The 26,449-nt window shown below is 34.3% G+C and overlaps 1 protein-coding gene across 1 annotated transcript; it reads left to right on the plus strand.

Moving 5' to 3' along the window:
* The first annotated feature begins 20,048 nt into the window (after nucleotides 1–20,048).
* On the plus strand, nucleotides 20,049–21,510 carry LOC113778450 (U-box domain-containing protein 27-like). Its single transcript, XM_027323862.1, has one exon. It carries the CDS (start codon nucleotides 20,149–20,151, stop codon nucleotides 21,436–21,438), a length of 1,290 nt encoding a protein of 429 aa, XP_027179663.1. The 5' UTR covers nucleotides 20,049–20,148; the 3' UTR covers nucleotides 21,439–21,510.
* The last annotated feature ends 4,939 nt before the right edge of the window (nucleotides 21,511–26,449 follow it).

Genomic DNA, 26,449 nt, shown 5'->3' on the forward strand with positions numbered 1-26,449 from the left:
GAAGAAAGTTCCATTAAAAAAAAATTGAATGTAGCATAGATCAACATCGAATGTTGTTCGAGAAATATCTATGATGGTTGTAACTTGTAAGCGTTCTACCAAGCACGCATTATTATTCTATCCTCATATACTTTCATGGTTTCATTTGCTTAAATTTAGCATGTTAAAATTAGGGAGAAGTCAAATCTATAATCTACACCTTTGCCTTCTAAATTTACATCCCTAATGCATTGATAAATTCTACAATTAATATTAATACTTGTACACGTATAGTTTTAGAATGAAGTAATGTGGATTTAGCCTCCCCTTGGATTTATTTAGAAGAGTGCGACTTTAGCATTTTTCTTTTTTATTTTATTATTATAATATTTTATTTGATAAAGTACAATCGTGATACTGTAGGTTTCTATTAGCCCTTTTTTTTTTTTTTTTTTTTTTTTTTTGAGGATCTATTAGCCCTTCTTACTCCAATGGTCTACAATTTTGAGAAAATGAAGACTATTCTAGGTGGCCTACCTCCAACCTTTCAAAGGGCCTGAAGTCCAGGTACTTGGGGGGCAAAAAGTTCAAAACTTAAAAGTTAGGCCCATAAATAGCAGCAAGATGTAATCAGTAAGGTTGTGGGCCTTCTCTCTGAAGGCCTCATTTCCAGCTTTTCAGAGGCCCATGCAAATGAAATTTGCCTTTACAGAGCAAAAGTTTTGTATTCGAGTAGCTGAATAAAAGAAAAAGAAAGGGAGAATTGCTGGGGTCGGGCCAGTGGCCAGAATAGGACTGTTAGATGAAAAAAGGAAAAGGAAAAAAAAAAGTGAGCGGTGTATAAATGCATGTTATGTTTTGTATTTTTCACTTGTATTTCTGAATTTGGATGTGTACAAGCAAAAACGACTTTGATTTGAAGTCCAAGGTTTCTTGAACTTTGGATTGTGGGTTTTTGGAGTAAATTTTTTTACGCTTTGTGAATATTCATTTCACACAATTTTTAATTTTTTTTACCTTAAATACATCACATCTTAAAAAACTGTTACAAGAATTTTTCTCCAAAAATTCTCCAAAAAAAAAAATGCAATTCAAATCGGCTCTAAGGTAAGGTTTTATTTGAATTCTAAGGTTAGCATGACCATGGCTGAAAAAAAATTAAAAAAATAAACAAGCACTTAGCGTGACAATGAGCAAAATTTCGGCAAAAGCAACTAGATGTAGACCCAAACTTGCTTCTGTGTTACCTAACTTGATTTTGTGCCCCAACGAAGAATTTTTTAGCTCCCCAATTGTAATTGAAAGTTGGTTCTCCAATTTGCACCTTTACAGAGAGGGGAGAAAGAGAGAGAATTCTGGGAAGACGAAAGATGGAAATAAATAGCTCAATTTGGGATCCCCAGATTGCATTTCATGAATTTGTTATTGGGTCCCTCAAGCTCTTAGCTTCTCACATATACGTCCCAAAGTTCAAACTATTAGTTCATTTTGTCTACACAAGTCACCAAACAAGCTTTTGCTCAATTCCTACCATCATGAAGCAATTCTAAATCACAATACCCCATTATACTCAATAAAATTCACAGCACAAGACAACCCACGAAGTTAGAAAGGAATGTTTTCGCATACAAAACTGTTGTGGAGTATCATTTATTACTAATTTACTGCTTTCTTGAATGCTGATTACTAAATAATTTCTTCTTACTTTTCTTGATAGTATCTTTTTTTAAGTTTTCAAGTATTCTATTGTCATCAAGAACTTGAGATGATGACAGCTTTTCCATGTTTGATTGGAATGTACGTATATGCAGATGAGGGTTTAAAGGAGAAAGGATAGAGAAAGGAAATTAAGCCACGGGATTGCTGAGAGGCTTCTGTTTGAAGTGTTGTCACCTATGGGGTTTGCAATGTTGATAACTAGAGGATGGGAAGCATTGAGAAGTCTTACGGGAAGATAGAAGCGATGTTTTGAAACTCAGATGCATGGGATCGGCTGGTTCAACTGGATTGGATTGAAAACTGGTTAGCTATCCCGTCAAATACATCTAATTAAGCAAAAAACAATTGATCATGTCAAATCTAGTAAAAGATCGGGTTTTGACAACTACAAGTGTGATAGGTTGTCGAGCCTGTGTAATAATAATAATAATCCTAAGTGCCAATAACTAGGGGTGTGCAAACTCGAAAAATTTCGATTTCGGAACCGATTTCGAATTCGGAATTTCGGTAATTCGTAACTGAAATCGGTAATTCCGTTTTCGGATTGGTCGAAATCAGATCGAATTCGAAAATAAAATTTTTGAAATCGGTAATTCCGATTTCGAATTGGGGAATTCGAATTAGGAAATTCGATTTCGATTTCTAATAATAATATTTAAATATAATTATAATATAATAGTTTTTAACATAACAAGTAGCTTCCGTCTGCTTCCCTATCAGATCTGCCATCGCAAAAGCCCTAATCTCTTAACTCACCTTGAGCTTCCGCCGCCTCTTCCTTCATCGCCTCTTCGTGACTTCGTCACTGTCTTCCTCAGAGTCTCACCTTCCTTCCTCCGCCTCCACTGCTTGACTCACCAACTCAGCTTGCTCTCTCTCACTCTCTTTCACAGTTTCACCGCCTCAGCTTCTCATCGCCTGTTTCACTCACCGCATCCATCGCCCATTTCACCTCACTACCTCAGAGATTTCCACTGTCCTTCGCATCACATTTCACACCTTCATCTTTCTCACCAGTTCTTCAAGCCTGACAGAGGCAGTCTAGACAGACACCATCAGCCTTCATATTCAAGACCGTCGGACATTTTCACGCCATCTTCACTCTTCATCTTCAAGCCATCATCAGCCTTCACTTGAAGAGGACATTCTGAGGTACGCCAGTGATTTTACTCATCTTTTTCATCTATGTTTCTAGTTTATTTTTCTTAGGCATTTTATCAAGCAGCTTCCAAGCACGCGGTATAGGTTCTGGTTATGATTTTTGGTTGGATCTTTGGTTATGATTTTTGTTTCAGCGGTTCTTATTAGTTATTAGAGATGAACGTTCCATATTTGGTGCAATTTGTTGGCTTACGGTGTTAAATAGTACATTGAAAACTAGGTACACTGTGGTGCACCTAATGTAATTCAAGTCGGTGACTGATTGTTGTTGCAAGCTGCAGTATGAACTTTTGCAAGAAAGTTCAGTAGATATAAATGCATGGATATCTTTTCACTTTATGTAAATGGAGAAATATAATTCAGTAGATGTAAAAAGGAGACATGATATGACTATAAATTGGATTAAATTCAGTAGATGTTTAGGAGCTTGTCATTGGGCTTTTTTAAATCTGCCTTTATGTTTTTTATTGCGTGCATATTTTGTTATTCTGATGATTTAATTTAGTCCATTAACTTGGGCTTTTTACCAATGTGTATGTACTTGTGTGGCTTATCTGCGATGATATCTGCAAAGACCATTAGCCTACTAGCTTGTGATTTCAAACTTGGATTTTGCCATTGAGCTCTAATCTTGGAGTTCAAACCTGTTTTATATTCTTAGGTATAATTAGCATATGTGTGTCTGAATACTATAGAAGTATTACTCAAGTGGAGGAGTTCAAACTTCTGATTCATGAAGTCTAATTATCTACTTTCATTTTCTTTTGCATACCAGTAAACATGTCCACTTTTGAGGTGATAGAAGGTTCAAGTGATTCAACGCCATCTTCATGTCCAGCTCCCATTTCCAACAACTGTGAAGAATCTGGCCTTGGTGTTAAGAAGAAGAGAGGCGAGTACAAGAAAAGGTCACCAGCTTGGGATCATTTTCAACCTCACTATGTCCAAGGTGTTCGTCATGGCATATGTAACTACTGTATGAAAATGATAGCTGCTGATCCGAAGTCTAATGGTACTACTCCTCTCTTATCCCATGTTAAATCATGTGAAACGAATCCTGCAAATAAGTGTAAAGGGCAGGGTACATTATGCTTGGGTGAAGTTGGTGCTCTTGGGGGGGATGTTAAGAGTGCACTTATTAGTTGAAAATATGACCTTGATGTAATTAAAAAAAGCATTGCTTATATGTTGACTGTTGATAAATTGCCATTCAAACATGTAGAAGGTAAAGGATTTCAGCATGTCATGAGAACTGCTTGTCCTTCTTTTCAAATTCCTTCAAGGTGGACAATTATTAGAGATTGCTATCAACTTTATTTAGATGAAAAAATTAAGTTGAAGAATATGTTAAGGCGTAGAGCTGTTAGAGTTTGTCTTACCACTGATTGTTGGACATCTATCCAGTGAATAAATTATATGTGTTTGACAGCTCACTTTATTGACTGTGATTGGCAGTTGAACAAAAGAATTTTAAATTTTTGTCCAATTAGTAGTCATAAAGGGACTGAAATTGGGAAGAGTATTGAGAAATGCTTATTAGAGTGGGGAATTGATGGTGTTTTCACAGTAACAGTTGACAATGCTTCTTCAAATGACACGGCTGTGCAATATTTGGTTGGAAAATTGCAAAATTGGGTTAAAGCTATATTAGGAGGAAAGTGGATTCATATAAGATGTGTAGCTCACATAATCAATTTGATTATGAGTGATGGCCTAAAAAAATTTGGGGGGTCCGTTGATTCTATCCGAACAGTTGTGAGATGTATTAGGCAATCACCTTCTCGTTTGAAAAAATTCAAGGAATGTGTTGAAATTGAAAAAATTGACAGTAAAAGGTTACTAAGTTTAGATGTGGCAACTAGGTGGAACTCAACCTACTTAATGTTAGACAGTGCTCATAGGTTTGAGAGGGCATTTGAGAGGTTTGAGGAGCAAGATCCATATATGCTGCATGAGTTAGAGCACTTGCCAACAAAAAGTGATTGGGAAAAGGCAAGATTCTTAACTATATTTTTGGAGAACTTTTATGATCTCACAGTAAAGGTTTCTGGTTCCAAATATGTGACATCTAATAATCTTAGCAATGAACTTAGTCACATTAATGGCATCCTAAAGGAAATGCCAGAAAGTGCTAATCCCGACTTGAGTGGAATGGCAATAGCAATGAAAGACAAGTATGACAAGTATTGGAGAAGATTGGAGAATATGAACATGTTGATTTTCATTGCTTACATGCTTGATCCTAGGATAAAGTTTGAGTATTTTGAATTCATTGCTTGTAAAATGTTTGGTGATACCGAGGGTACCGTTGTGGCTCATGTAGCCAAGGATGCAATGTATGAATTGTTTAATGATTACAAGATACTCAATACTCCTGCTGGATCTTCTCAATCCTCTACTTCTTCACTTTCGAGTGGATTTGAAAATTGCATATTTTCCTTTGATGGAGAAGTCTCCAAAAAAATAAATGATAGATACAGAATTGAATTCAAGAAAAGAAAAGTTGAACTTGGAAGAAAGAATGCTAAATCTGAACTTAACAAATATTTGAGTGAGGATTGTGAGGATGAGGATCCCGAGTTCGATATCTTGAATTGGTGGAAAAGTAATAGTTTTCGGTTGCCAATACTTTCGCAAATGGCCCGTGATGTGTTGGATGTCCCCGTCTCTACGGTTGCTTCCGAATCTGCCTTTAGTACCGGAGGACGTGTTCTTGACCCATTCAGAAGCTCTTTAACTCCAAGAATTCTGCAAGCCTTGATTTGTACTCAAGACTGGTTTCGGGCATCCGAAAATGAGTTGAATGTAGAAGAAAAATTGGAGGATCTTGAGGAATTTGAATCTGGTAAATTATCTTCTTTCTTATTGACAAACTTGAAATATTTTTTCTATTCATAAATGCAATTAAGCTACTTCATTCTTTTTTTCTTTTTTGAATAATAGGTTTGATCAAAGAAGGTACAGAAGCCACAATTGTTGATGTTTGAATTCTCTAATGGTGATTCTGATTTGGTGCTTATAGAAATTCAAGTTTGAAATGTTGTCAAACTGAAATGTTGTCTTATTTGTGTGAAAGGCACTCTGGTTACATTTGTTTAACAGTATAAGTATTCTCGTATGAAAGACTGGAATTGTTTGATAATATTTGATTTGTATTATTTACTGGAAGTGTTTTGTATTTGAAATTTGGATTGGAATGGTTGTATAAGTATTCTCGTATGAACTATGAAGTGGTAGAGTTCGTGATTTATGGTATTGGAAACAATGGAAAGGCACTCTGGAATGTGGAGTTGAATGTGGAATTGTTATTCAGCTTCCTCTTGAATTTGAGACAGGCAGACAGCCGACTTGTTTTTACTTGTGCATTTACTTTGAACAGGTTTTCCGTTTTTGAACAAGAGAGGAGAGGGCAAAAAAAAAAAGAGAATTCGGTGTATTCCGAATTCAATTCGGTATTGAATTCGAAATCGGCATTAGCCATTTCGAAATCGAATTCGGTCGGGAAAATTAAGGCCAAAATTTCAAAAATTTTTTATTTCAAACTTCCGAATTACCACTTTCGAATTCGATGCACACCCCTAGGTGCCGTTGTGGCTCATGTAGCCAAGGATGCAATGTATGAATTGTTTAATGATTACAAGAGACTCAATACTCCTGCTGGATCTTCTCAATCCTCTACTTCTTCACTTTCTAGTGGATCTGAAAATAGCATCTCTTCCTTTGATGGAGAAGTCTCCAAAAAAATAAATGATAGATACAGAATTGAATTCAAGAAAAGAAAAATTGAACTTGGAAGAAAGAATGCTAAATCTGAACTTGACAAATATTTGAGTGAGGATTGTGAGGATGAGGATCCCGAGTTCGATATCTTGAATTGGTGGAAAGGTGGTGGGTGTCAAACCAGCAAAAATAAAATTCCTACTCTTAAGTCACGAATTAAATTCACTATGGTACTGGAGCAGGGACTTAGGCTGTGCAATGGGTTACTAGCTTCACCCTAGTGCCAGAGTTTGCTTGATCTGATATATCAAAGTATCTTAATTACGTGAAAGATAAAATTCGAATATAGCAGTGAGTAGGGTCGAATCCACAGGGACTTGGGAATTTATTTTGAATGAATGTAACATTAAATAAAAATGAGGGGATTGATATGAAACTGTCTAATTTAATTGCTCAAATAAAAAATAAGACAATCGCAAAAAAAATAAATAACAATAAATATAAAGTAAATTAACGGAAGGAAAATCTCTAGTCAAAGGTATAATCTCCACTAATGGTTCGAATCATTGATCACAGATGCAGAGATAAAATCTTTCATTTACAAATAAACTGGTTATGGTTGTCAACAAGCTCTGACAACCTGCCTAACTTTCCTGATTCGATAACCACAACAAGCTCTGTGGTTATTGCCCTAGCCAATTAAGCAGTCCTAAACACGCTATTAGGATTTAACTTATTGACAGCATTAATCATTAGACTGGCCACCAATTATAACCAACAAACACACACGCTCGATTTATTTAGGCTATATCATATATTTCTGCAACAACAACTCAAAAGTTTCTACTACAATTGAATCATGTCACTTGCCACATGCACTAAAATTATCCAACAATTATGGATTGAGCACTCTTAGATGGCTGTTAATTACTCACACAATTAAACAGTGATCAAGTATTTAATTGCAAGAAATAATCATATGCATAAGTGAACAGGAAATATATAAATACTTGCAAATTAAAGAACATAGGCAAATCAATTCGATCTCACAGTTTTGTCGAACCAAAGTTTCGATTTAACCTCTGACTAGATGAAGAAATTAGCCACTCCTTATAGTTGAATTGCAGCCAAAATTACTACTCGAGTTCTTAATTGAAAAAGGAAAATAAATTGGGAAAAGGAAGGAAAAACGGGACGGAACAGAATGGTCTCCGCTGATTTTCAGAGTCTCTCCTCTTTTGTTGAACCCGAGGTCTTATTTGACCTAGCGTTCCCCCAGGGTTTCTTTAGCGTTTCTTTCCTTTTTTTTCCAAAAATGGGCCTCGTGTGCAATTGAAGCTCAATGGGATGCGGGCTTTCTAGTATCAACTAAGAAACTTGTATCAAGATTTTCTTAATGGAATTTCCTCAATTAGGCTTCAATTTCTATTTTTTTCTGCCTCAATTGACTTGAAGTTCCTAGAAATCACACAAAAATTCAAATATAAGTAGAATCTAGCAAATTATCACAACATTTGGTCAAAATAAAGGGGGAAATATTAACAAATAAACTGACTAATTTGCGCATTAACAAAAGGTAATAGTCTTCGGTTGCTAATACTTTCGCAAATGGCTCGTGATGTGTTGGCTGTTCCGGTCTCTACGGTTGCTTCCGAATCTGTCTTTAGTACCGGAGGACGTGTTCTTGACCCATTCAGAAGCTCTTTAACTCCAAGAATTCTGCAAGCCTTGATTTGTACTCAAGACTGGTTTCGGGCATCCGAAAATGAGTTGAATGTAGAAGAAAAATTGGAGGATCTTGAGGAATTTGAATCTGGTAAATTATCTTCTTTCTTATTGACAAACTTGAAATATTTTTTCTATTCATAAATGCAATTAAGCTACTTCATTCTTTTTTTCTTTCTTGAATAATAGGTTTGATCAAAGGAGGTGCAGAAGCCACAATTGTTGATGTTTGAATTCTCTAATGGTGATTCTGATTTGGTGCTTATAGAAATTCAAGTTTGAAATGTTGTCAAACTGAAATGTTGTCTTATTTGTGTGAAAGGCACTCTAGTTACATTTGTTTAACAGTATAAGTATTCTCGTATGAAAGACTGGAATTGTTTGATAATATTTGATTTGTATTATTTACTGGAAGTGTTTTGTATTTGAAATTTGGACTGGAATGGTTGTATAAGTATTCTCGTATGAACTATGAAATGGTAGAGTTCGTGATTTATGGTATTGGAAACAATGGAAATGCACTCTGGAATGTGAAGTTGAATGTGGAATTGTTATTCAGCTTCCTCTTGAATTTGAGACAGGCAGACAACCGACTTGTTTTTACTTGTGCATTTACTTTGAACAGGTTTTTCGTTTTTGAACAAGAGAGGAGAGGGCAAAAAAAAAAAAAGAATTCGGTGAATTCGGAATTCACCGAATTCCGAATTTAATTCGGTATCGAATTCGAAATCGGCATTAGCCATTTCGAAATCGAATTCGGTCGGGAAAATTAAGGCCAAAATTTCAAAAATTTCCGATTTCAAACTTTCGAATTACCGCTTTCGAATTCGATGCACACCCCTACCAATAACGTAGTTCCGTGTCAATTCTAGTACTAAAACATGGACTCTAGATATGCAATGGATTACTTGATTCACCCTGGTTCCGAAGAGTTTGCTTAATCCGATATACCAGAATTTATTAACGAAAAATCTCTAATTTGTATATAGGGCAAGTAGGGTCGTATCCTCAGGGATTGGGAAGAATTCATTTTTTTTTTCAAGTTCGGGATACGAGGGGGTTTGTATCGGAATAAAATAAGAACAATTAAGCAATTCAACTAAAAACAAATAAGTAACTAATACGAACGTAGACAGGAATTAAATTAATAATGGACAAATTTTAGCCAAGGATACAACTTCTCAGACACAATTCGTCCATCCAATCATTGATTCAAGGGAGGTTCAATTAATTTATTAATAGGTTAGTTATAGCCGCCAACAAGCTCTGACGACCAGCTTTTCCTTAGTTTATTGATAACCAAGGTACGACCATTAATTACCCCTAATCAGGAAACATCCTAGGTACGACCAGATGAGTTAATTCCCTAATTGCATTAAGAATTAGAAAAGCCTAACGCTAATCAATAACACGCTACGAGGGTTATTTAGATCAGATCGCACGTTTCCCTAGTATATATAAACGCTAGTTGCCACTAATATTAATCGATTAAACAATTACAGATTTAATTGATTAATTTGGCAGGAGATTAACAAGTCACCTTGAATATCGGACCCTTGACATCCAATTAACAAAATAATCTCATAGAAATTTAGGTAGAAAACATGCAAATATCAACAAATTAAGGAACACATGAAAACCAATTCGATCTCACAAATATTCGGGACTGCGTCGTCTCGTTGATCCTTGACTAGATGAAAAGCTTAGCCACGCCTCATGAGAAAATTTCCATGCAATTCAATCGATATCAAAGACATCTATTTTTCTCTATTAATCCAGAACTAAAAACTGTTTTTCAGTCTGCCTCCTAGAAAGAACGGAAAAAGAAGCAAAAAATAAAGTTGTCCTCTCCCACGAAAAATTTCCCTTTTTTCAAGGAAACCTATCTGCCTAGTTTTTTCGAAATCCCCCAGGGACCAATTACAAAGAGTCCTTTTCCTCCTTGGTTTCCTACTGCCAGCGCACCCTACGGCCACCAGAATAGGAAACTTTGGTCTTTCTTGTAACTCTAGTTACATTTGTTTAACAGTATAAGTATTCTCGTATGAAAGACTGGAATTGTTTGATAATATTTGATTTGTATTATTTACTGGAAGTGTTTTGTATTTGAAATTTGGACTGGAATGGTTGTATAAGTATTCTCGTATGAACTATGAAATGGTAGAGTTCGTGATTTATGGTATTGGAAACAATGGAAATGCACTCTGGAATGTGAAGTTGAATGTGGAATTGTTATTCAGCTTCCTCTTGAATTTGAGACAGGCAGACAACCGACTTGTTTTTACTTGTGCATTTACTTTGAACAGGTTTTTCGTTTTTGAACAAGAGAGGAGAGGGCAAAAAAAAAAAAAGAATTCGGTGAATTCGGAATTCACCGAATTCCGAATTTAATTCGGTATCGAATTCGAAATCGGCATTAGCCATTTCGAAATCGAATTCGGTCGGGGAAAATTAAGGCCAAAATTTCAAAAATTTCCGATTTCAAACTTTCGAATTACCGCTTTCGAATTCGATGCACACCCCTACCAATAACGTAGTTCCGTGTCAATTCTAGTACTAAAACATGGACTCTAGATATGCAATGGATTACTTGATTCACCCTGGTTCCGAAGAGTTTGCTTAATCCGATATACCAGAATTTATTAACGAAAAATCTCTAATTTGTATATAGGGCAAGTAGGGTCGTATCCTCAGGGATTGGGAAGAATTCATTTTTTTTTTCAAGTTCGGGATACGAGGGGGTTTGTATCGGAATAAAATAAGAACAATTAAGCAATTCAACTAAAAACAAATAAGTAACTAATACGAACGTAGACAGGAATTAAATTAATAATGGACAAATTTTAGCCAAGGATACAACTTCTCAGACACAATTCGTCCATCCAATCATTGATTCAAGGGAGGTTCAATTAATTTATTAATAGGTTAGTTATAGCCGCCAACAAGCTCTGACGACCAGCTTTTCCTTAGTTTATTGATAACCAAGGTACGACCATTAATTACCCCTAATCAGGAAACATCCTAGGTACGACCAGATGAGTTAATTCCCTAATTGCATTAAGAATTAGAAAAGCCTAACGCTAATCAATAACACGCTACGAGGGTTATTTAGATCAGATCGCACGTTTCCCTAGTATATATAAACGCTAGTTGCCACTAATATTAATCGATTAAACAATTACAGATTTAATTGATTAATTTGGCAGGAGATTAACAAGTCACCTTGAATATCGGACCCTTGACATCCAATTAACAAAATAATCTCATAGAAATTTAGGTAGAAAACATGCAAATATCAACAAATTAAGGAACACATGAAAACCAATTCGATCTCACAAATATTCGGGACTGCGTCGTCTCGTTGATCCTTGACTAGATGAAAAGCTTAGCCACGCCTCATGAGAAAATTTCCATGCAATTCAATCGATATCAAAGACATCTATTTTTCTCTATTAATCCAGAACTAAAAACTGTTTTTCAGTCGGCCTCCTAGAAAGAACGGAAAAAGAAGCAAAAAATAAAGTTGTCCTCTCCCACGAAAAATTTCCCTTTTTTCAAGGAAACCTATCTGCCTAGTTTTTTCGAAATCCCCCAGGGACCAATTACAAAGAGTCCTTTTCCTCCTTGGTTTCCTACTGCCAGCGCACCCTACGGCCACCAGAATAGGAAACTTTGGTCTTTCTTGTAACTCTTTGCAGATTTCCATGTCTCATTCCTCCTTTTCCAGAATTTTGTACTTCATCCCTGCAATTATGTCCAAATACCAATTATAAGTAGAATCCGACAATTAGCAAAATATTTGGCACAAATAATGACGGTAATCAACTAGAAAATTACTAACAATTAACACCCTATCAAAGTGCTCTATCTAACTGGTCCAGCCTATTGAATTTGATTACTGAGTTTGGCCAAGTTGCTGCCGATTCTCAATTTCAAAACACTAGATAGAAGTTGGTGGAGGTGGAATTGGGGGCTTATTAGTTGAAACCAAGAAGAGAGAGAGAGAGAGAGAGAGAGAGATAAGCTCGCAATCAAAGAAAACGATCTTGTATGTTTCAATACTGTGAAAAGAGCTATATGTGTTTAATACGATTGATTTGAACTTAATTGGGATTATTGAGGTGATCCACATAAAATCGAATGCCTAAATTGAAAATCAAGGGGCATAATATTGAGGGAATAAATTGAATTTGATTGGGATTGTTGAGGACTAAATTGAATCCTTTTGAAAATTGAGGGACATAATAGAATATTAAGTAAAAATTGAGGTATTAGTGTAGCAATTTATCTACGGTATCAATTGAGCAGATTTTGATAAGTCCAATACGGTTCACAAAAAATGTAAATATACTAACTGTTAAGCTTTTGGCTTCGCGCTCATACAATTAAGGCTCATAATCACTCAAGAATATGTTGGGACTCTAGGCCTATTTCGACCTTGGATTCAAGCTCACAATTAATATATACTTATATATATATTTAGTATTGTCATTAGCATAAAACTATATGTAAACTATTATATCAAACACATTATTTGATCAAAAAAAAAATTATATCAAACACATTATTGTACATAATAAACATATTTATATAACGAATCATTTGCGTTGGGCTTTGATAGGTTGATCCCAGTGAAGTCCATACTTGAATCAATTAAATCTAAATCATATTTTCACCTAACCTAAGCTTTGTCTGGTCCAATGATACATAAGATTCGGCTTCAAATTTTTTCGGCTGAGTTCGAGTCAATTCAGCTTCATTAACAGTTCTACATTTACCCTTACTCTTAAGTTAATTGGAAGCTCTTTCATTTACCCCTAAATGGAGTCGAGCTTGATGCTTTTAACAGATTGTATTTCATTACAAATAATTTCTACAACTTTCTAACGTAGGTGTAGAAGCCCAAGTATCGTTCACAATTATCATTATAAATCGAATGGTCCAAATTTGCATTACTTTTTCATATATCGAAATTTTTGAATCGTTAGCCAAATCAAGGCATGCACTGTTTGCAACTATCGTCAGCCCCAATTTTTCTAGCTAGAAAAACAAAGACAGCACAAGTGATTAAGCTTATCATAAAACATTTATAGCATATCTGCATTGGCTTTCAAGTTTCAACACAAGCTATATATACAAGTTAATCATAATCATCCTTTCTTTTTCTCTGCTATCAGTTCCGGAGGCTTGTGTTTGCTGTTGTCTGGTCTATCAGATATGGAATGCAAGAAATGCAATTGTTTTCAAGTCTGCTTCAGTATCTGCTATTGGTATTATGGAGACTATTCTTGATGAAGTAAGACATATTGTCCTAGCTTGGGGCAAGATACTCAACTCCATTGAGAGTTGGCAGTTAGCATTGGAGCGGGGCCTGCCGGCAACTTGGTAGTATTTTGTAGCTGAGTTTCATCTCTTGAACAAACATTTTTGCTCAATGAATGGAAAGTTACAGTTTGCTTTTAAAATAAAAAGATAGACATCACTCAATTTTCGATGATCGAGTTGGTGGTTAACAGCTTAGAAGAACAATCAGTTTAGAATTTAATTGCTAAGAAAATAGATATTAAAGAAGTATAGAAATCCAAAAGTCCAAAAATGGTGTCTGCAGACATCTAAACACAAACTTTAATGAAACGACTAAGCTGATGTATTTAAGGAAAAAAAAAATCTCTTTTTCAAAAAGTTAGGTGCTTTTCATGACTCTGAACCTTTAAATTAGTAAGATGTATTCGCATTTTTACATATCTTGCTGCTTTGTTTAGCAGCTGAACACCTATAGCCAACTAGGTTGGCATACATTCAATATATGGAAGCTATAGCAAACAAATAACTGTTCAACAAGCTTAAAATAGAATGCTGAGATCAAATCTACACAAATCATCAATTTAGGCAGCTCTAAATTGGCTAGATTTATCGTTCCATTGATGATTTTATAGAAGCATTTCCAGAAAGAGCAAAAAAGTGAAAGTAAGGAAACCCTCGATGCTAAAAGAGCTTAAATTCATAATCATCTTTTTGTAGAAAAATTTCAAATTGCATATCGACCTATTTCCAGCCATATTAATGGCTATACTTCTAGCAATGATTTTGACTACGTTTTCTGGTGGTGAAAACTCGCTAAGCTGATGAACTAAACGATCAAAACCACTAAAAACTGATAAATATGGAACAAAACTAATTAAAGTTCAAACCCTCTACAGATCTTTATTCTTTTATAAGAAAAAAACCTACTACTATTCAAAACTCCCCGAAAATGAACGAGTTTGACCGAGCCCTCGAAAAGTTTTAAAAAAGAAAAATAAGAAACCCAGAAAGTAATGTTTGTTTGACTAGCTTCAATAAATTTCTTGATGCCAAAGTAATGGGGTCTGAGAAGTTGCTAAATCGGAAAATCATGCATATTTTGACTGCATGATTGAGTTGCCATGCCGTATAGTTCAAAACTACCATGTTGGACTTTGTTTCACGTCGTAGGACTTCATGGTACAGCATTCCACGATCAAGGTTTGAAAATTCGTGGTCTTCTGTGTTTTGGTGCTCATTCAAGAATTGAAGTGTTAGGTGCAGTCAACATTGTGTTAGGTAATTGTCTTTGAATTTTGGTTACATCAAAGCCCCATGCCCGCCCAAAACACTGCGTCCATGCCATCATGCAGAGGTCTCCTAGCAATAATGGGTTTCTATGGGAACCATTACCTTTTTCTTTCTCTTTGCTTTTAAAAATCTTTAGATGAGGGGAAGGTACCTCATTTTAAAGCTGATCTAATGTTATTCACGGACTTTTAAACGGAAAAGATAACAGTTCTTACGCATTGCTTACCAATAAGAAATCACTGACAATAAACCTAATTCAAACTTTCTTTCGACGAAAATAAACAAGTCTTACCAATTTAGCTAATCATCAAATTGCATTACTTTTCTTTTAAGACTCTAAAAGTAGTCTCCTGACTATTGAATCGACTCTAAATGTAGATGAAATTTTCATTATTTCAAGATTTTGAAAAACATCCGAATTAAATAGAGAAAATTGTGATTCAATATTAGAAGCTCCAAAGAAGACAATTACATATATAGTATAGTATTTCGAATTATCTTAAATCCAAATTGACTATTAAAGAGTCCAATCAATATGATTAGCTTTAGATAAATGGAAAAGTACGTTGTCTTTAGTGTCTAAGACGCAAATTTTGGATAATTCAACTCCATAAGACGAGAGAAAATTAGGCGTGGGTGAAAGGTGAGACAAGTATCAATATAAAGTAAAGGGTAATAATCATCATGAAATGGACGTCACTATTGGTGCCATAATTCTTCATGATGTTTCCAACATAAGAAGCATCATCATTTGCAATGAATATGCAGACCAATTTACACGGAGAGATGCAATAGTTCACCGCAAAGAGGAAATGATTCACTATCAGAAACGACTAAAGAGTAAAGGAAATTAATGGACATTATTGTTCATGATGTTACTGATTTGCTATATTCTAAAAAGTAAAAGGAAATTGATTGATATTATTGTTCATGATGTTACTAAATTGCAATATACGTGTGTAGTCTGTTTTTGGGGAAAAGAAAAGAGTACGAAACGTGGAGAAACAATTACAAGTTCTACGTAGTAAGTTTTCTTCTTATCAATGTAGAAAGTTGCATTGTAGCTGTGTTTGTTTTATACCTTTCTTAATTACCATTTCTTGAAAAACTTCAAATGCATTTTTTTTACGACATTTATATTTCACAAGTACATTTATCAAAAAAGTTTCTACAGTAAAAATTTTCTAAAAATGCTCTAAAATTATCCACTTCAAACACATTCATTTTGCTTTCGATACACTTAATGAAAAATAATTTCTTTTTGATATAAAAGTAAGATTATGTGCAGAGGGATCCAATTCTCACTGACTCATAATCGCCCCATAATCTTATAATTTAATGTTAGGACACGAGACCTATACAGTGATATATATACTGGACTTCAATTTACTAGTTTCCATAAAATTTTCGGAGGGGAAATATAAGATCTAGAAAAAAAATACGACAAGAAATATACACTTTTACCGGCCATAATGGAACTTCAAATATTTTGGCACCATGGCTGACCCACAACTTACTCCATCATTTAAGGTTTGATTAATTGGTGATGTATATATAGATTTATGTACATAATAATTCTAGGGATTGCCAATTGGGGAATCCCTAATACTCCTCTTTATCGACATTAGTCAATTGGGGCGTGTGTACACGATCAAAAATAAATGTGTAACTTTTGTTTTCTATCTTGTGTGCTATCCTCATCATTATTAATTTTATAGAAAGCGAGGGATTTGGGAAGCGTTTTCTAGACGGTGTACAATTTTGTAATAGGCTATAATATATGACAAACATAAATTTGTATAACTTTATAATAGAATGTTAACGGTCAATGTTGTTAATAATAAAACAATTTTTCTAACGGATATTCATGAGACATTTATTAACATACCTAACATTTACGTAGCATATCATGTATATATACATATTAATAATTATTACCTTCTCTTGCATTTATATGCTTTTACTATTTAATCTTACCTACCCTCTTTTATATTTATTTACTTTCTCTAATTAATTTTACTTTTTAAAAAATATGATATACGAAATATATCTTAACGAGTGCCATAGACAGATTGATATCTGAAAAAAAGGAATGTTAATCACGTCAGATTTACATGATTTTTTTTTTTTGAATTGTACATGTGGAAGTTCTTTTTTTAAAAGTTAAAAACGATTGTTACTAAAAATCATTCTTGCCCCTGCCTTAAAAGCGAAGGCTAAAAATAAATGGGTTATTCTAATGAGTATCCATTGGGCACTCATTAACACATTTAAAATTCACCTAACCTATTATATTTATACATATACTAACAATTATTACTCTTCCTTACATTTATATAATATTTCTATTTAATCTTACCTATCCTCTCTTATATTTATTTATTTTTTCTAACTAATTTTATATTTCCAAAAATATGATATCTAAAAGATATCTTAAAGAGTGTCCTATAGACACCCGTTAGACAGGCCTAAAATAAAATAAAGATCATGGAAAAACTTTTGTATTGAATGCTTATCTAACAATAGACAGAAAGTTGCAAGAACAAATCAATAGCTACTTTGGAGATTTTCTTGTACCGGTACAAATCAATAGATTTAGTGGTGTTTGGATTGCGGATTTTTATTTAAAAAATTCTTACATAGTTTTCTATAAACATATTTTTCAATCACTTTTTTACTTTACATAGATCAACTCGCTATAATGCATTTTTCTACAAAAAAATTTTAAAAAATAGCAATCCAAATGGAAAAATTATATGATACTCCCACCTAGAAAAAATATTTTGGAGTACAAAGTATCCATGACATTTTTGTAAAGTCATTCAACCGCTCAACAAGAGTCATTACTAATACCGAGTCAATACGTAAAAGCTAATATTGACCAAAAAAGAAAAACGCAAAAGCTTGTAGCCCAACACTTACTTTCAAACCAAGAAAAGTTAGGCAAAACAAAAAGTGAATACTACTACTAATTTAAATATCCATGGTGCTTGTTAGACCATGGAAGACCAGCCGTAGACAATCCCACAAACTTTTACAATGGCAGCCTTTTTTAGGCTGAGAAAATATAAAGGGCGTCTGGTCTACGGGGTCTAGTGGTGTACAATTCAGTCTCCGTAATTTGTGATGTCATCTCAGCCGACCAACAGAACCCAGCAATGGACCCCACTCTACGATTACGGTGCACGGTGGACCCCATCCGCCCCACGTTCCCCATTCGTAATCTTAGGCAATTTCAACTCAGAATCCAATCCTACCAGCGTGTACATTCACCACACTAAATCATAGCCGCTAAAACGAAATGTGGGCCCACCAACCACGAATGGGTTGACTGGAGACTTATTACGGAGTCATATCTTATTCAATTTTTTTTTCTTTTTCAAAGAAAATTAGCTTCAACTCCCCAAAATCCATGATTTGTAGTATCAAATTATGACGGACTAAATTTTAATTACTCCTTCCATTTTAAATTCAATGTCTTAGTTTCAATTGATACCATAGTTTGTCAGATCTTGTATCTGTTAAATTATAGATCTGTTATTTCTAGTGCATATTCAATCTATTATTAGTGTAAATTTTTATTATATAAATCATATCGCATCGGACGATTTCCATTAATTTATTAATAAAATTCGCTTTTTATAAAAAAAAAAGCTTAGACATAGTAATGTTCACCTTATTAGTTAATTGAAATGTATAAATATACTACAAACGAGTGGGCACAAATATAATTTGAGTGGTATTTACTATTTGAAGATGAATAGAATTTCAACGAATAAAGTGGTCATTGTTTTGAACAGTCTAATTAGAAAGACATTCAACTTAGAATGAAAAGGAGTAGTATTTGACCCTAATTTAAGTGTAGATAATTATCACTGATTTTGAATTTAGTTGGTTCCTTGAACCCTTTCTCCTTTTGTTATATCTTTCACATTTCTTTTGATTCTTTCCCTCACGCTTCCAATTGCTCTCACACTCTCCTACCTCGAATGGAAGCCTCATACAATAATGGATCACTAGTATACACATTGTGTGTGTAATTGCACAACCAATATATACACCAAATACAATCAATATATATGCTAAAAGAATGAAAACTTTTGATATTTAACTAAAAAATCATATAAATTTTTTGGGGGGGGGGGGGATTGTATTATCACATTACGGTTTGCCAAAAGACAAGATCTATAAGGATCTTTATCTTCACAAGAAAAAAAAAGCTACCAAATTTATTCTAACTTCTTAATTTAGGTCGTTCTTTTTTTGGATAATATTACAAGTAATCCAGATAATATTACAAGTAATCCATGTAATTTCATTAATCAAAAAATAATTTATTTGAAATATAAAAATGTGCACTTTAGATCCCATGTTGTTTACTTGAAATAGGAAACAACTTAATATAACAGCCAAAATTTTCCAATGATTTTTACCAAAAGTTTTTAAATGTTGCTTTTGCAACTTAAAGGAAGTGATAACCTCCAAAGTCAAAACAACAATTGGTTTGATTGAGTTGCAATTTTCCTCTACAAAATTATTTGATTGCATCATAATTGTATTTTTAAATCAATTTTTATTTTTCAATCATATTTTTATTTCATATATGCTAGATTACAAACAAATGCTTCAATCCAATTTAAGGAAAATTATTAAATACAGAAACAAAAAATGGACAAAAAATTGAAATTTTGAGAAAATTAAAAGATTATTATGTAATTCAACATTGATAGACAAATCACACTCACTCCCTAGTGGAGAATCCAACCACAATATGTACTCTAAAAGCAATATACTACCACTCATTGTATTTACTCCAATACCACAAAAGACAGAGCAGAAAGCACCTTCCATTTCATTGACCATAGACAAAACTTAAAAGTGTATTTTCCAAGAAAAAAAAAAAAGGGATAAGCATATGGACTAATTTATGCATCTTCTTTGCAAGGAAGAAAAATCTAAATGTAATTTTTCTCTCAAAAAAATTATAAATATATATTTTCCAACTTTTACAAACAGAATAATAAATATCAAGAAAAGAAAAGTGCTGAATGGACCCCACCATCTTACATCACCCAACCTTTGACTCTCTTGCTCTTTTTAAGCTGCTGTCCCTTCTATTCCCCAACCTCTACCTTTCTCTCTCTCTAAATTCTCCTCCATTCCCACCAAAACTTGTTTCTCCGAAACTCATTGAGCTACTAGCCGAGTCAAGATAGCTTTCAACTCGGTGCAAGAATCCCAACAAAAAAAATGGTCAGAAAAAGGAACGATTTATGCATAACGGTGCCGAATTTTTTCCGTTGTCCAATCTCATTAGACGTGATGAAGTCACCGGTCAGTCTCTGCACCGGAGTAACGTACGACCGGAGCAGCATTCAGCGGTGGCTGGACGGCGGCAATAATACTTGTCCGGCCACCATGCAAGTTCTTCAATCCAAAGATTTGGTCCCAAATCACACTCTCCAACGGCTCATCCAGATCTGGTCCGACTCGTCCAGGACTCGGTCACCGGCCACCGAGTCAACCGCCGTGAACTCGGTCACCCAGGCTGAAGCCAAATCCATAATTCAACAGCTCAAGAGCAATCTCCTCCTTCCCCCGGGCTCCCATGGGGAAAATATTTCTGGGTTCATCTCAATCAGCCTCCAATGCATGGGTAGATTAATCCTTTTCGCCAAACAATCGGAGGAAAATTCAAATTTCCTTTCGTCGGGAGGTTCGGAGCTTTTGCCGGCGCTAGTTTCAAATTTTTCCAAGCTTCCCATGCAAATTCAGGCCAGCGAAAAAGTTTTCCAGCTTTCTTACGTGCTTTTTAAAAATCACAAGTCCGCACTGGAGCAACAAGAAATGATCATCGACGACAAGTTCGTCGGCGCCATGTTAAACTTTCTCCAGCTAGGGAGTCGAGAATTCAGAATTTCCGTCGCAAAACTACTAAAAATCATTGCGAATTTGAGCAGCGAAAAAAGACACCTGCTAGGTGAAAACGACGACGTATACAGGGGCTTGTTGAGATTAATGATGAGTTCCGAGTGGGATCAAGAAGCCATGGAAAGTTGTTTATCTTGTTTGCTAACAATTTCAATGCCAAAGAAAAACAGACTCAGGCTTGTACGTAGTGGAGCAGTGGTTGTACTTTCAAAAGCGTTAGATGAGGCTGAATTAAGCGTTGGCTCAACTGAAAAAGTGTTGAAATTGCTTGAAATCGTGTCAACTTGTAAAGAAGGAAGAGTGGAAATTTGTGGGAATGAGAAATGTGTGGAGGCAATAGTGAAAAAAGTGCTCAAGGTTTCAACACTGGCAACTGAACATTCAGTTACTATACTGTGGAGTTTGTGCTGTTTGTTTAGGGATCAAAGGGCACAAGAAGCTGTGACAAAGAGTAATGGGATGGCAAAGATTTTGTTGCTGATGCAAAGCAATGTTTCAGGAGCAGTGAGACAAATGTGCAGTGATTTGCTTAAGGTTTTCAGGGTTCAATCTAGGAATTCTTGTTTATCAAGTTATGATACTAAGACTACTCATATCATGCCATTTTGATGTTTTGTGGGATTTTGTGATCTGGGATGTAGAATTTGGATGAGGGTTGAAGAAAGGGGCAGTTTTTTTTTTTTTTTTTGTAAATCAAAAGCAAATTTTTTTGACAAGTATACTTGCTATATAGACAAAGAAAGGAAAAAAATTCTTTTCATTTGAATTTTGTTTTGATATGTCATGAATTTTGGTTGTCTTGTTCTTTGATTTGATGTCTTCTTGATTGAAACTTAAGCTGTCATGTCTTGGACACAAATTGGAATGTTAGTACAAAGCTTGATTTTGTTGCAGTTAGTTCCTACATTTCTGGCCAAATTTGTTTAAATCAAAAGATGATATAGATTGAATTTTTACAGTCTGAAGACAAATTAAAAGCACATGACATATTATTTCTGAAGCTAAACCTGATCTATTCAATCTTTTTTCCCCCTTTTTGCACCATGTAGAAGTAATTCCAGTCATTCTCTTTGCATATAGTAGTGTAACCAGACTCACAGATTGAAACTCAGAGGATAAGAAAACTTCAAAAAGATACCACCTAAAAGGAGAGAAGAAGAGTAGAAAGAAGGGAAAAAAGAGAGAGAGAGAGAGAGAGAAAAGGGTTCAACAATGGTTTCCAACACATTGCCTTTTCTTCTTTTCTTTCCCAAGTTGATATTTGGAGGAAACAGAATCTGCATATGGGGGACCAGAAAATAATGTGCACCCAGAATTCAGGGTTCTGTCAGCAAGCTGATTAAAGGCTTGCATGATTTAGTACATTAAATTAGTTGTACAAGAGAAGAAGACAAGGAGCAGTTATTGCTGAAACTCCAGCAGACTTTTGCTGACTCCCTTCTTTTCCCTTTCAATTAGTACTATATAAATTAATTTGATTGCAGAAAAGAGATGGAAGAGATTGGAATCACAACCCCAAAAAGAAATCTGTGGAAAGAGGAGGCTGGGATATGTAAGGTACATGTGAGTAAATTGTTTGACCATTCCATTTCTAGTAAAGATATAGTATTAATAATAGGCCAAAACGGATTAGAAAATGCACCCGATAACCTAGTGGAAGTTAATTTATGAGGGATCTTGAAAAAAGGATATCACTAAAACAATTGGGGGCTTGTGAATTGATTGATTCAATGGTTGGAGGTTTTGCAATTTATTAGTATTCAATTTGAGCAATGGATTTTTTTTAAAAGCCAAAAAGCATCGATTGGCAATTCCAAAAGTTGGAGTAGATGGTTCTCTATGCACTTGAAAGTCTAAGGTCCCTTTTTCTTTCAAATTTAATTGTCCTGTCCTTTCTCTATTTTTATAATTCATCGTGTGTTTCCCATATGAATATGAATATATTTATATTTAAATGTGGAGATATAAGAAAATTACATGGGCTTTCCCTGATTTCTATCCTAATTATAAAGACACCCCTTTATGGCAGGCTTGTTTAAGATTTTCTTACATTAAAATGGTTCATTAAATACTAAGAAAAGAAACAGACCTTATGGTCCATCCCTTGCTACTTACTTTGTTAGTTCTAGCATACAAGAAAAGTCGTGAATTTTGTTTTCCAACTTGACTAGTACAAATTTGGGAACTTATTGAAGTCGACGTGGGTTCTAGTTTTTCACCAATTGAATCAATGAAGTATTGACGTTTCATCTAATTTCCTCCTTATTCAATCAAACTAACAACCTAGTTGGTTAAGCAGTGGATTCATCGAACTAACTAGTTGAACCCTGATTAATTTAATTCGAGCACTATCAAACTCTGTTAGGAACAATTCTCTCGACGTAGTTTCCTCTATTCATGAGATTCAAATCCAAAATCTCAATGAATAGATATCAACTCCTTGCGACTTGAGCTAGTCATCGTTGGTCACCAGGGTTCTAGTTTTTCACCAATTGAATCAACGAGATATTGACTTTTCATTGAATTTCTTGCTTATTCAATCAAACTAACAACCTAGTTGGCTAAACAGTCGATTCATTGAGCTGACTGGTTGAACTATCACGCTAGGCCAACTATGGGCAAAATCTCACCTTTGCTATAATGAGTCCTAAAGGGAAGGAAAATAATTCAAAACACAGTATAGGGAAAAAAAATTTACTTGCCTCTAATGAGAAAAGTTATTGGATTTTCTCACAATTTTGCAAAATCTGAGAGGACACCAGTGTAATTAAGTAGCACGTGGGTTGGGCTTTTTATTTGTTTGAATTACATATTTTGTGCACATAAAAGTTCATTGGATCCTGTCTATAAGGCCAACTGGCCTATGGGGTATGTATGTGTGGATGTTTGGCTACAAAAATGGGCATATTGAAATGATTTTGTGAAAGTGGCAGCATTAGGACAAAGATAGTCCGCTTTGTTTGTTCTCAGCACTTGTGTCAGACTCATTAACCCAAGGAGGTACCATGTTGGCCCAAGTTGGGCAACTCACGTGACCTATGATTGCAGGCAAGGGAGAGTTTCCAAGGTGAAATTTAGGGATAATTTCGAAAAGCCCCCCTAAGGTTTTTCATAATTTCATTAGGCTCTCTTGAATTTTATAAAATTACACTTACCTCCTTTGGCAGAATTGTGGGCCTAATTGCTTATATCACATGGGATAAAATTACTCATATACCCTAAGACATTTATGTCTTATTAGAAACTAATATTTAACGGTTGAGTAGTGAGGTCTAATTAACTATTAGTAACTAATTAATGAAACTAATTGTTTAGAAAAACTTTAATGATGAATAGTAACTTGCAATTATAAAATAATACCAATTGATATATCAAATGGTGCAATTTTTGTTACTAAAAGAACTTGACAATGACTAGAAATTTTTTCTAAAATTCTTAAAACTGTGATAGTTGTAAAGTAATTTCATGGAAGTAAAGGAGAAAGGAGATAGAAGACAACAGAAATTCAATTTTTTTTTTCTATTCAAAATCACGTGAATCGTATCAAACCTCATGTTAAGAGACATGAGCGGCCTATTTTGCTAAATTTTGTGATCATTAGTGTAGTTTTATTGTTTTTTTTTGTTGTCTAATATATTGAATGTGAACTTTTTGAATAGTGAAACGTATGTGTTAATTTTTTTCAACCTTTATTTATTTTCATTATTTTACTAATACAACTTATACAAAGGCATAAGGGGTATTTATGGAATAAACTTTTTATCTCTCTCCTTAAAGAGCCTTTTTAATGATATTTTTCTTGACTTGAACTGATTTTGTTATCAAAATCTTAACCTCAAGAAAGGTTAGTGTAATTTTACAAATCTCAGGTGAGACAAGTGACATTGTGAGAAATATCAAGAGAGGTTTCTGAAATTATCCCTAAAATTTATCGGTGCCTCAAGCTAGCAGCATTAGCAGTTCTACAGAACAATTCAAACAAATTCTTGCTAATACATACAAAGAAAAGCATTACCATAAAATTTACCATCGCTTTCATGATGAAACAATCCATGCCTACATAACATGTTTTTGAATGTTTTTTCTGATGCAGACACATAACATGTTTTTGAATGTTTTTTCCCCCTAATGCAGACACATAACAAGTTTTTGAATGTTTTTCTAATTAGAAGTTTAAGAACACCTAACAATCAGGACACATTACTCAAACAGCAATAAACTGTAGCCGTTGTGACTAAGATTATTCACGTAATATTTCTTACAAATTCAAACACGAAAATTACTAAACAAAAGGTAAAATTATCAGTATTAGACATAATAAATCCTGCCAATTCATCAATATGACAGATTTTAGCCGTAATTCCCTTGTCAAAAGGAACTGATCATCGTTTAGACTACTAAGAAAACAAAAAACTACCAATTAGATGGCATATAGCCATCATCAAGGTTAAATTACAACTGTCATTTTTGCATGATAAGAACCTGCTGAGTAAACTAACAATTATCTGCTATAGAACTTTTAAAATCACCATAATTAACAAACTGAATCCTCAATATTGAATTAACTACTGATTAACAAGAAGATATTATCCCCAACATTTCATTTTTCCTGCTGAAAACAAGAATACTGAAGAAATTAAAGCACCCCTCAACAGAAAAAGAAATAACCCTAGTTTGGCCCATCATTTTGAACTAGTGAAACTTCATGCTCGTAACTTTTTTGCATATTTCTGGCCCCTATTTTGCTTTCTTTCAATACTTCACAACTTGAATAAAACAATATGAGACTACTAATAAATAACACGACCAATTTCAATTGCACCAATTATTTCCCTCCATTTTCTCGGCCAATCATTTCCATGATATTTGCCCATGACTCAGAAGAAACTAACTAAATATAAAGAATGGGCTTGCCAAGCTTGAAGATGACTTTCTTTCCTTGTACAGCGAAATTAATTTAAAACAAAAAAAGGAAAGGGATGGGATGCGTAAATGGTTGGGTTGTGGAGAGGTTTAGTTTTCCGGGCTAGAGTTGGCTAAGCTAACTTGTTTTATGTCCAACAGCCCAACCAACCAAAGCCTTGAGGCTAAATTCACAATATTTCGTACGAAATAGGCACCATTTTTTGTTTTTGTTTTTAACAAAAAAGGTGAATTACAATAACCTTCCCTTCAAGTTTATGTAAAAGTTAGGGATCGACCTCCCCTCTTCTCTTATTTTCAAAATAACATGGACCTCTCTTATCAATGCTTTCCATCAATCCAAAACTTACTAAAAATAGGTTTGATTTTACATTTTTGCCCTTTACCTTTCTTGTTAATGTCCTTTGCATTTACTAAAAGAAAGTTGTCAATAAAAAAGAGTTGTAGTTCTCTCCGAAAACGAAAAATAAGTAGATAAAAGAGGGTTTCATCATGAAAATTGAAAAATTCATAGATTTGTCATTTTATTCTAGATTTTTTTTATACCCATTTATCAAAATAAAGACACTTGCACTTGTATCAATTTCTGTAATAAAATGAGGTATTTCCAATTGTATATTTAACAAATATCTTAATACTTGGAAATCCAAACTCGTACATACATTAGCATTAGATACTGGAATCAAAAGATCAACTT

Source organism: Coffea eugenioides, chromosome 7 (assembly GCF_003713205.1).
Source record: "Coffea eugenioides isolate CCC68of chromosome 7, Ceug_1.0, whole genome shotgun sequence".
NCBI classification, from domain to species: domain Eukaryota; kingdom Viridiplantae; phylum Streptophyta; class Magnoliopsida; order Gentianales; family Rubiaceae; genus Coffea; species Coffea eugenioides.

Bases quoted from the DNA above. Each gene is read 5' to 3' on its own strand.
- LOC113778450 (XM_027323862.1), top strand. From the start codon at position 20,149: ATGGTCAGAAAAAGGAACGATTTATGCATAACGGTGCCGAATTTTTTC.